The 13,001-nt window shown below is 34.3% G+C and overlaps 2 protein-coding genes across 2 annotated transcripts; one reads left to right on the top strand and one right to left on the bottom strand.

Annotated features, from left to right (window-relative positions):
- The first annotated feature begins 4,598 nt into the window (after positions 1–4,598).
- LOC122503254 lies at positions 4,599–5,474 on the top strand. The gene has a single exon (XM_043613728.1). It carries the CDS (start codon positions 4,599–4,601, stop codon positions 5,472–5,474), a length of 876 nt encoding a protein of 291 aa, XP_043469663.1.
- A 2,009-nt stretch (positions 5,475–7,483) lies between these two features.
- Positions 7,484–12,739, bottom strand: LOC122503245. Its single transcript, XM_043613721.1, has 2 exons — positions 12,506–12,739; positions 7,484–12,372 (listed from the first exon to the last, which is right to left on the bottom strand). The coding sequence occupies exon 2, from the start codon at positions 11,626–11,628 to the stop codon at positions 7,813–7,815; it is 3,816 nt and encodes a 1,271-aa protein (XP_043469656.1). The 5' UTR covers positions 11,629–12,372; positions 12,506–12,739; the 3' UTR covers positions 7,484–7,812.
- Between the last annotated feature and the right edge of the window lie 262 nt (positions 12,740–13,001).

Below are 13,001 nucleotides of genomic sequence, written 5' to 3'. Positions count from 1 at the left end.
AAACCTTTTACATAAACGGTAGGTGTACCTATTAGTACTTCTTTTATTATAGGTTTTAATTCTTCATAACATACGTCACCAGCAGCCCAATCGATACCATGATAATTATTTGTAAGTCATCGATTCTCACATTTGTATCTTGCAGGCAATCGACTCCAGGCATATGGCGGCTCGAAGAGGTAGACCAATGGATGAGCATCTTGTTGAAGTGGTAGAATCGCCAACTCTTTGATGACAAACTCATTGTATGGTCTCTTGAAGCACTGAATATCTACGACGTACGCCATGGTATCTGAAATAGAATAATGGCTCAAGCCTTAGAGAGACGCTCTCTTTATAGCCTTTCCCCCACCACTCCAAATACCCCCACTACCGATGTCGTCTATGATTGGTCAATATTTCCACCAATCACGTTACTTTTTTAACAACGCCGCTGATTGGTGTATACTGTATAATGCGGTCGTGAATTATAAGGCAATATGCAGCTGTATTGGCTGGAAAATTTTCATTTGCTTCAAATTCCAATCGCACATCTACAGATGCTTGTTTTAGAAATTCGTTTTGTTTTGAGCAATCAATAACAGCCAATGGTGCATAATCTTTAAAGTTATTTCTAGTTAATAAAGGTTCAGATTCTTTTCCATAGTAGGATGGTTGAAAATTACAATACATTTCATATAGTATGGAAATTTGTTTTCAGTAAAATTTAAATTTAAATTTCCATAAGGATAGTACTGTGAGTTTAAGAAAAGTTTAACATTGAGAAGATTACAGGTATCAAATAAATTTGCATACCTTCCTTGATCTTCTTTTCGATTTGTTTGAAAACCAAGAATAACATATCGAGGTTTTTCAACTTGTGTTGAAGTTTTTACAGTCCACACATGCTTTTGAGTGGCAGGAATCATAGGATACTCATACAAATCCCATGATCTAAAACTCATTGTTATAAGTGAGTCTTTTTCAATAAATTTTAATAACTCAATTTTTTGGCGATCATTTACCATTAAATATGGAATCAACCATTCAACTTTATTAATTATAATTTTAAATTCTTCACGCTCAGCTACTCCAATGTTTACTACAGCATTGAGATCAGTACGAGATCTTGTTAAAATAAGTTCATGTTTTGCATTTACAACAATCTTTCGATAGTCTTCAGCAAAACCAATAATCATACTTAGTGGAATATTTACATCAAAATATCCAGCATCATTTGTTACTCTAGTATCATCATCATAAGGTAGATAGCCAGCATTTTCAGAGTAAATCATTTGATTAGGTGTTTGAGAAATTATATTTTTCATTGTGGTTGTAATACCAACATTTTTAGAGCGATCAATTTCAACACCATTTAATTCATAACGAATCTCATTAAACAGGTAGGAAATACCATTGCTAATTAACTTTGTATTAGTTACAAGCGTATTGTTTGGCTTAACAATTCTACCAGTGACGTGTAAAGTACTTTTAGAGGGAAGAATGTACAAGTCTTGATGTTGAACTGCAATTCGAATCTCATCACTGTTATTAAATGCTGATGACACGTATGGTTGATGTGCATGAATCTCATAGTGTGCCACAGAATTATCAAATTTAACTGGACTTAGAATGTTTAAAATTTCTTCCATTTTTGTTACAACAACAAATAAAAAGTATGTGAAAAATCAATTTTTTCCCTTGTTTTCTTGATAAACTCTTAGGCCGAGCTGCTTCAGAAATAGTATGTTCTGAGATGTTAGTCTCTTGCGAACTGATTGAGGAATGAATGACTTCTGACATGGCAACTCTTTTATATAGCTTCCACCAGTTTTTCTATGAAATACAATTCCCATTACGTTGATTTAACGTGTAATCGAATTGTTATAGTTTCACCTCTAAAATTTATTAAATCTCCGTCTTGATCAACGATTCTTACTTGAATATTATGTATTGTCTTCACGGCGATTGGAAGGTAAATGACGTGAGATGGAACTTCCACAATCTTATATCCAGCTGGTACAATTGGAAAAAATTCGTGAATTGTGTGTACCTTTTTATTATTTATGTATGCACCAGTAGTAATGTTACATTCAATTCTGATAGCATTTACCTTAAGAATGGCTACTGGTACATCTGACGTATGAGCCTTATTAGCTGTCAATATTCATGGAGTAAATCCTAATAATTTACCAATTGAATCGTTTTGTTCAAAACTCACTTCAAGGCTGCTTGTTATTTCACTACGTAAAGTATTATTGTTAGGTTTGATTCTTACAATTTCAGATCCATTTTCAATAGAGTTTTGAATATATTTTTCAATATCTTCAATTTCATAGCTTCCAGGGGGTATAGTAATCACTTTATCACCAATATAAAATTTATTTTTACCTTGATCAATATTAGGAATTGAATTGAAGGTTAGTAATTCAACTAAGCCAAGTACATAATTTTTATTAGATAATAATTCTATCGGAGGAAAATATTCTGCCTTAAGGACAGATGAATTGCCTGAGATAGTCAGAGTAAAAGATTCTTCCATGTTGATGACTTTTTATAAACTGATTAGGTGGAATGACTTACAATCACTTATATAGAATATATTTTTGAGTTAATTCAAGCTGTCCACATAAGAATTGCAGACATAAATGACCACAATTAAAGCTATTATAAACTTGATAATTTTGATGATTATACTGTATTAAAGTATTATAACCTAAGTAATTGACAAGTTCATAGGGTGGTTGAAGATTACCAAAACTATCAAAGTATACTGCTTTATTATTAACTTTTTTATATGCAACCCAATGAGTTCCAGAACCATCTTTATCATCTAAATTAATAATGGCGGATTCATTTTTTCGAGGACCTCTTATAGGTAGTTCATTTCGCATAAAAACTCCTCGAAAATGAGGAATTTTCATTTCTTTAGCATATTTAAGTAAATCTAGATCAGTAAGTGCTCGTTGAGGTAGCTTTAAACTTTTTTTTTCGTACATTGTCTCTTAATACCTTGTCCTTTAACGTATGGTTTTAAATGAAGTCCCAACCCTTGTCGGTATGGTTTTAAATGTAGACCTTTACCAAGTGCAACTGCTTCCAACTCTCTATTGTGACGCTGAGCTTCCTTCAACTGCTCTTTTGCTGCACTTGCATCATTAACAGCTTTTGCTACACCAGCAGCTCCCCCAGTAAGTGCTCCAAGTGCACTTAGCCCAGCAAAAATTGGAATTAATGGTAACAGACCACCAACTTTTGATGGCACAGGTAGAATACGAGGTGTTAAAACTTTTTCTCTACCACCTGCATTCCTTACAGCTTTTCGAGCTGTTTCAATAGCTGACTTTATTGTTGATCGAGCATCATTACCAGGAATTATTGATTTTCTTGCAGCATCCACAATTTTCCTAAGATTTACTCGCTTCTTTGATTTTATCTTCTTCTTCTTTACTCCCATTCCAAATTTTGATTTTGCTTTCATAGCGTTTGTTATTGCGTAAGCTGCAGCTCTTTCACTATATCGTGCGTCTGGTGCAAATACACGTTGCCACGCTTTGTCAGCTAATACTCTATCAGCAGCGTTTCTTTTTTCAACGTTTTCTCGATTTTTCGAGTAAGCAATATCGTGCTCTTTACAAGCGGCGTCTAATGGATTAACACCTGGATCACCTCGGTCTAGACGTTTTGCTAACTTTGTACCAGGTCCACAATATTGATAACCTGGCAAATGTAATTCAAATGGCAACTTGTTTATAAGTTTATTAATTAAACCTTTTCCTCGAGAGTGATGATATATAATCATACCTTACTCTGTGAAAGTTAAAATTAGAATGACTTGTGAGCTATATAAGCGCTGTATTTATACCTTTAGCGGCAGTCTAAATCAGGATGCGGTTCAAGGAACAACTTCACAAGCTGCCAGTCGTCAATCTAGACTCGATTGTTGAACAACAAGACAAGAAAGTGAAGCGTCATGGTAGCTTGTTATCAGGTAGTATTCGAGCTATTTTTTGTGGACCATCAAATTGTGGAAAGACAAATGTACTGCTTTCTTTAATTTTACATCCTAATGGTCTTAGATTTGATAATATTTACTTGTACTCAAAGTCTCTACATCAACCCAAGTATAAATTCTTGGAACAAGTTGTAAGTAATGTTGAAGGAGTAGAGTATTTACCATTTAGTGAGCATGAAGAAGTCATTACTCCTAAAGATGCAAAACGGAATTCAATATTTATATTTGATGATATTGCTTGCGAGAAGCAAGATAATGTAAGGGCATTCTTTTGCATGGGTAGACATGTTGATGTTGATTCTTTTTATCTTTGTCAAACATATGCCCGCGTTCCTAAACATTTAGTACGTGATAATGTTAATTTACTAGTTCTTTTTCGTCAAGATGAGAAAAATTTAAGACATGTTTATGATGATCATGTTAATACTGACATGACATTTAATCAATTTCGAGAATTATGTTCAACATGTTGGAATTCAGACAAATATGGATTTGTAGTAATTGATAAGGATTCTGATTTAAATGATGGAAGATATAGAAAAGGATTTGATAGCTTTGTAACACTATAAATATAAGATCATTTCTAAAATATTGTTAGTTCAATATGAAACCTTGTAATAATAACATGTTTCATAAAGAAAAAGAATATCTTCATCAAATTGCTAAAGCTAGTGAGGCAATTAGGCGAAAACATCGTATGTTAAAATTAGGAAAAGAAGAAGCTGAAAATGTGTTGAATGAAACTTTCAAACCGATAATTCAACCCTTACAAAAAATTATCAACTTGACAGACAGTGAACATGAAAATGTCAAGATTGAAAATGTTAAGGTTGAAAAGAAAGAGCAGAAAGAGGATGATAGCATAAACTATGAAAGTGAAACTGAAAAATCTCCAGATGATGATAAAATAAGTAATAAATTTCTATACTTATTAAATCATAATAGAAAGCAATGTTTAGATTCAACATACGGCATACGTAAGCTAAGTGATGGATCACTTATGATTGGTGATTCACCAATAACTCTTGAAGATCAGTTTGTTAAAATTGGTGATAAACGATATCTTCAAACACCTGGATTACTTGAACTTTTATTCAAAAGTAAACCTACCAGATCGTTTATAAGTGAAGCTGATGAAAGAAACTATAAAGAGATTCTGATTGCTACTAATGCACACAAAAAGAAGTACAGTTCCTCTGAATCTATACGTACAGATAAGAGTTACAAGTATTTGAATTTTATATCTCAATTCTTCCCTCGAACACCTACCAAACAGCCATCTGTAAGCGGTAGTTCATTACCTAAATTTATGATTACAAACAGAAATTTTCAACGAGAATATATCTATTGGGATGATCCGAATGAGTTGGTTGACCGTCTTAGACTATTAATGGCTTCTGAAGCTGCTGGAAATCCTAGTCACAATAATGAAATCATGTCTATCATTGAGGAACTACGTGAAGCTAAAATTATATATTAAGATATGTTTTAGCAAATATCATTCATTTCAACAATGAGCATTGACGTGTTCGGACATCCTCTCAATCAAAGAGGATCAGCAAGACGAGGGCCTCCTGGAGTTGGTTTTAAACTTAATTCTCAAGGTAACTTTGACGTTGAAGGAAGAAAACTCTGTAATCTTGCTAACGCTGAAGAAGAAAACGACGCTGTCAATTTAAAACTTGTACGACATATGATAAAACACGAAGTGCGTTTATTGTATGAAGCTAGTGCCTCACTTAGATCAGAGGTGGACAATAACAACTTATTTCTAAAAGTTCTTGAAGACTCTATTACAGAAAAGATAAAAAATTTTGAAAAAGATATAAATCAAGACTTATCTTATCGAACAGCTGAAATTATTAGTGAACTGGATACTCGCTTAAGTGCTCTTGAGAATGAACAACAAAAAATTAACAGTAGTGAATGAACTTCATACTCAGGCTAGAAAAAATTATCCTCGACGGCGAGTTGAAATGCGTGATATTGATGAGACCTGGCAAGCAGATTTAGTAGAAATGATACCTTATTCAAGAATAAATAAAGGTTTCAAGTATTTACTAACAGTTATAGACATATTTTCGAAATATGGTTGGGCTGTTCCAGTAAAAAGTAAAAATGGAAAAGATGTTTCTCATGCAATGCAATCTATATTTGCTAAAAAACGTATACCAAAAAACTTGCATAGTGACAAAGGAAAAGAATTCTATAACTCACAATTTGAAGCATTAATGAAAAAGTATAAAATAAATTTTTACTCAACATACAGTAATATGAAGGCTTCTATTGTTGAACGGTTTAATCGAACACTAAAAAGAAAAATGTGGATGCAATTTAGTTTACGAGGAAATTACAAGTGGTATGATATATTGCCTACTCTTATTTCCAACTATAATGATACAAAACATAGAACAATTGGAATGAAGCCTAAAGATGTTACTTCAGAAGACGTTGAAATTTTAAAAGAAAGGATCTCTAAACTGAGAAAAATTCCTTTAAGACGACCAAAGTATAAAATTGGTGACAAAGTTCGAGTAAGCAAATATAAAAACGTTTTTGAGAAAGGATATACACCCAATTGGACAACAGAAATATTCACCGTGGATCAAGTTGTATCAACTCAACCAGTGACTTACAAGCTCAAGGATTACCAGGATCAACCCATCAGCGGAGGATTTTATGAAGAGGAACTTCTTAAAGTAAAATATTCAGATATTTATCTTGTGGAAAAAATTCTCAAGACACGTGGAAACAAAGTTCTTGTCAAATGGCTTGGCTTTGATAATTCTCACAATACGTGGGAAGATAAAGCAAATGTATAATCTATTATTCGCAAATCGTCCCTAGTAACTTAACGCAAATGTCAATCAACCAGCAAATCAATCAAAGATTAATGTTAGCGTAGAACCTCTCTATAAATCAAAACTACTTCCAACAACAGACCTTTACACTGCCAGTGCCAAATTTAATTAACATTAAATCAATAATGAATCAATAATGAATCAACAATGAATCAATAATGAATCAACAATGAATCAATAATGAATCAATAATGAATCAACAATGAATCAATAATGAATCAACAATGAATCAACTATGAATCAATAATGAATCAATAATGAATCAACAATGAATCAATAATGAATCAACAATGAATCAATAATGAATCAACAATGAATCATTAATGAATCAATAATGAATCAATAATGAATCAACAATGAATCAACAATGAATCAATAATGAATCAACAATGAATCAACAATGAATCAATAATGAATCAACAATGAATCAATAATGAATCAATAATGAATCAATAATGAATCAATAATGAATCAACAATGAATCAATAATGAATCAACAATGAATCAATAATGAATCAACTATGAATCATTAATGAATCAATAATGAATCAACAATGAATCAATAATGAATCAACAATGAATCAATAATGAATCAACAATGAATCAACAATGAATCAATAATGAATCAACTATGAATCAATAATGAATCAACAATGAATCAGTAATGAATCAATATTAAATCAGTTGGCACTGGCATTGTAAAGGTCTGTTGTTGGAAGTAGTTTTGATTTATAAAGAGATTCTACGCTAACATTAATCTTTGATTGCTTTGCTGGCTGATTGGCATTTGCGTTAAGTTACTAGGGGCGATTTGCACATTTAAATTAATATAAGTTTTAATCATATGTTATTATGTATATATGGAAGGATTTTTTAAATAAAAACACATGGAAATTGTATATAATTGCATTATTTATTAACAAACCTTTTATTTTTTTACAATCATGTTTTACAAAATCATTCGTCGATTTTCGAGATCGCATAATGTCCCCACGGTAGAGTGTCAGTACTCCCCGGTAACAAATATCGTTTGTCGTCTTGCGGACTTAAGGCTACTTTTATCTGTTTTACAGTTTCGACATTGTGTAACCGCGATCTAATGTTATATTGCGTTCGAGTTTGAATGTCAAAATCTCTTAGACATTTTACATAATCATCAAAGTGAATACTCTTTTTAACAACGCCGGATTTAATGCCTTTAGCTTTTTTAATAATGTCTTCACCTTCAACCCGTACGCTGTACATCTTACTCCGCAAGCCAACAAATTCGGTAACGATCTTGCCGTTACATTCGTCTTTCATTAGACCGAGAATCTTTTTGTTGGCTTGCGGAATGCCGTACACGTTGTTTGCGGGATAGTCTGACGTATCGAACTTTTGGATGTCATTTTTCATGTCATTGTAGACATCTTTACATTTAATTTCGTAGATTAGACTGTCTGTATCGGTATACATCAGTTTACAATTGTCGCCGTATTTTTTTAACATATACCCGTAGTGAAAATCGTAAATAAGCGTTTTGGAAACATCGAGCACACTTAACCCCACATAGATCGGTTTGTTGAGTAGTACCTCGGTTTTACGCAGTTCAATGGCAACCAGATTTTCGTCGAATATCGCTCGACTATGGAAATTCGGGCGAGAAATAAGGGCTTCAGCTCCATAGCGGCCAAACCATTGGGTGACAAGCTTAATGTCGACATGTTTACGGACATTTTCCATTGTTTTACCGTATACCGCATTGTTCATGAGCTTGAACAAATTTTTCTCGAACTCATTCTTGGCGTTGGTTCGCATCATCGTATTATAGTCTATATATGGTTTAAGCCATGTTGATTGCTTAAACTGTAAGACTCGATGAATTTTAACAAGCTTAATGCCGTTGGCGACAACTTGTTTTAAAGTGCGGTAGTGGATCACATATTTTTCTTTTGGTTGGAGAGTTGTTAATAATTTCTCCTGTTTCGAGAGGGGTGGTTTCGCATTTTCTGCGCAAAATGGCATATCTTTGTGAGTATCGTGGAGATTTTCAGGATACTCCAAGTCAACTTCGAGTATGTACCCAACAGGTGAATCGTCAGGCACATTAAAATCGAAGGAGTTGTCGACATTATCAACCCATTTGAAGCCGCCATAAGGGAGCGCTTGAGCCATTGCCCAGCCATATAAATTGTTGGCGTCAAAGTACATGATGTAGCTTGTATCTTTGCTATCATCGAAATTTTCCATATATCTATTATTCGCTATAGTATATCGGTTGCAGCATTGACTTATGCCACCTCTAATACCGGACTCAACAAACATAATCATATCGATATCGGTTATTAGTTGCAATCCTATGCTCGTGTACTTGAGCATAGCATCCCAAGTTAAACCGGGGGTCGTATAATAGTGAGCAGGATCTAACCCGTACGCTTTAACACATTCTTTTCGAAAATTTTCAAAGACATCCGCAAGTAACAATACATCTGTTTTCATATACAAATGTACATAGTCGTAGAGATTCTGACAGTCAAACTCGGTCCATACTTTCTGCGCATGCGCATACTCGTCATCAGAAATACCGGCATCATAAAGCGTACTATAAAATTTCTCGATCGGGGGCAATTCGGTTTCGTCTAACTTACTTTTCGAGTCAAAGTACTCATAGGGGAATACACCTTTACGCGTTAGTAATTTTATTTTATCCGGATCTGTCACCGTACTGGCAAAAACGGAGTTGACGATTTTGTACTCGTCTAGGTACGATGCGAGTTTTTCTAGGGATGCTGCCATGAATCGCAATGAGTCAATGAATCGAAATTTGACCTCACTCCCCTTGACATGTTTAGTAAAAGAGATGTACTTCTCTTTGTTAATGGGGAGGAGGTCAATTTTTCCTTCAAAGCTCGTAGAAATCGCATGAATTATAAAATGGGCGTCGTAACCACTTAAGTTGTGGAACACCACGGGAATTGTTTGACAGTCTTGGTAGTTTAGATTGCACGATTCATGGGCAGCACCCCTATATTTGCCAGTAAGGTGACAGTGATCGCGGACTTTCTTTTCGCTTGCCGGTATTTTCTGATGACAAATGTGACATATTGTCGCTCGCTTAAAGTCACTGATTTCTTGAGGAGTTAAGGCATTCATTGGTATCGGATTTTTAAATACATTATCAATTTTTTCAGATAATTGCCTTAATTCCTCAGTAAACCATTTAGCAGGATCAGATTCATTTTTCGGACATGGTACATATTTACATAATGTTTCGTCATAACTACATTTTATATAATAGCCGATGCTTAACAATTTGTGGCGCTGGAATACTTCAGTTTTACTTAAATTGTCTACATCTTCATCGGCGGGAAGAAGTAGACTTTCGCAGTCGGCGTAAATTACATACGGTACTTTCTCTTTATTCTTATAATTTTTAAATGTGATCAGACTCTTGTCAGGCGTCGGTAATTTAATTTTACACTCATTCATTTTTTTACAATTTTCGATGTGTGCATTCAATCTATCTACAGATGAAAAGTAGTGTAAACAGCGGTCACAGATATGTTTTTTACATTTCTTTTTAGACAACTGTGTAGACACAAGGCGTGACAGATCTTTAATCCATACATAATGGAAGTTCATAAAATCATCGTTGTCATACAATACAGTATTATCATCATTATTTTCATCCGCATACATGTCGGCAACATACAAGAGATTTACATGCTTATCTCTTTTTTCCGCAGTGAGATGGAGAGGGTGTACCGTAAAGTTACCATAGCTCTTTGATAGACCGTACACATTAATCGAAACATCATTAAGCTTTTCAAATTTCGGGATATTTTTAAGCGTCACTGGGAATTCAATTCCCTCAAAGTTCAATTCATCTTTAAATTCTTTAAAACTAGACACACGTTTAGGATCGGAGACATTTGGGTGTAAGGCTGACAATACCGCCCACTTAAAACATTCATTGTCATTATTTTGCACGTTAATACATGCATGTTTATTTTTTATTTTTATCGGTAAATCAATGTAAGAGCTTGCACGCATTGGATTATATTTATTTACATTTATTTCTAATCTTATGATTGATTGAAGGTTCCAATTTGAACCCTTTGCATAGAACTCTTCGACGCTGTGCAAAATCGGATGTTTGATGTTCTCATCAAACCAATCGTCTAAAAGGGTTGTGGGAAAGATGCTGTTGGCCTTGGTTCCAAAAGGAATAGGCTTAACAACCTCCACATCATTCTCAACCCTCTTAAAATTGGCGATGAGAACACCATACACTACAATAGGTCCATTTTTATTTAAGGCACCTCTAATGTGGTCCTGAAACAGTATGGACGCATCGTTTAAAAACGAGCTTACATCGACGTGTACTAGGTTCAAGACCATATTAGTGTACAGTCTACACGCGAAAGCACTCTCACACTCTGCCCAGCGAACACGTTTCTTAATGTCTGGGTCACCGATTCCAGCGCCATCTATTACGTGGGATTCAAACAATGCGCGAAACCTTATGATGGATTGTAGAATGCTTACACATCTTTGCTTTTGATGTGTAAAGTACATCGATTTAAGAATGCTTGATAACACGTTTTCATGTTGTGAGCATTCTACAACCCATCGTTCGATAAAAGAGCGTCTCTCATTTACGTTACTTAAATAAGGTATCAACTCAAGGGCTTCTTTAATGAGGGTGACAGTGATGTCACTCTCGTCGAGAATAGTACCGTAATTCGGATACTTACGTGGTGGTCCATCGGTGGTCGTCGCCTTCCGCTTCATCTCTGCACCTGAAATCAAAAGAAACACACTTACAAGCTAACACACTTACAAACTAAACAGAACACACTTACAAGCTAACAAAAGAACGAACTTACAAACTAACAAAAGAACACACTTACAAACTAAAATACTTATACTAAACAAAACGAACTTACAAACTAAAGAACTTAACCTAAAAATCAATACAAAGTAAATGCAATAAACACAGAACACAGTAAATATAAATAACAAAAAAAGACGGTAAATATAACAATAAATGTAACAAAAAAGACAGTAAATATAACAAAAAAGACAGTTAGTAGTGGCAATGGGAATCTGCTGCTGCTGCTGTTGGAACCGCTGAACCTGTGAACAGAACAGCTACTGACTAAACTCACCAAAATCCCTGAATATATACCCCGAAATCCCCACTCCTACCTTTCACGCATGCGCACTAGACCATTTACCCCCACTCCAACCTTTCACGCATGCGCACTAAACCATTTACCCCACTCCAACCTATCACGCATCCCACTCTTAAATTTTCCCCACCAATTCGCGCATGCGCAGAATAAATACATAATTTATTAATTAATATTATTATGAATATTAACTATAATACGCCCGGGATAGCGGTAGTGTCGTCTCCACCCTGGGCTCAAGAGAATGCGTCCTGGCCTTGGTCATCTTCACCCTGGGCTCTGGTGATGGAAGTGGCCTTGGTGAAGTCATCGGAAATAGCACCTCGTTACCTTCATTCTGCAACTAATGAATTTATATTATATTAATTATATTATATTTTACTATATTGTATTAAACATATTATATTTTACTCTATTTTATTAATTATATTATATTTTACTATATTTTATTAATTATATTATATTATATTACTTACGTTATACTCCGGCCGTGGTAGCAACAGCAGCTTGTTTCCATGGTGGACTGCTAACTCCACTGCTATGAGCTGAATGAGCTCTCTACCCTAGACCAGCTACCCTCGTAGGGCTCTCTCCCCACCAAGTGGTTCCCCCACTACGCGCGCTCACCACTCTGCTACGTGTGGCGGTTGACTTGAACTACTGTGAGCTCACCGCCGGCAACGAGCTCACCGCCGGTAACGCGCGAAATTCAATTTGAATTTAAAACGCCTATTGTAGTTTTAAGTAATAATTTCACTTACCTTAATTATAAATTGTTTATAATTAATAAAATAATAATAGTAATAATAATAATATTAATAAATAAGAAGTTAATTAAACTTACCTTACTTAAATAAATAAATAGTTTTAAGAATAAATAAATATTAATTATAAACATTTGATTATTTTTTATATACAATACATAAATATTAATTATAAACAATTAGTTATTTTGTATATATAATAAACAAA

The sequence above is a fragment of the Leptopilina heterotoma genome, unplaced genomic scaffold (genome assembly GCF_015476425.1).
Source record: "Leptopilina heterotoma isolate Lh14 unplaced genomic scaffold, ASM1547642v1 Lhet_251, whole genome shotgun sequence".
Lineage (NCBI taxonomy): Eukaryota > Metazoa > Arthropoda > Insecta > Hymenoptera > Figitidae > Leptopilina > Leptopilina heterotoma.
The sequence above is the reverse complement of the archived record's forward strand: the minus strand, read 5'-3'. Positions and strand labels throughout refer to the sequence as shown.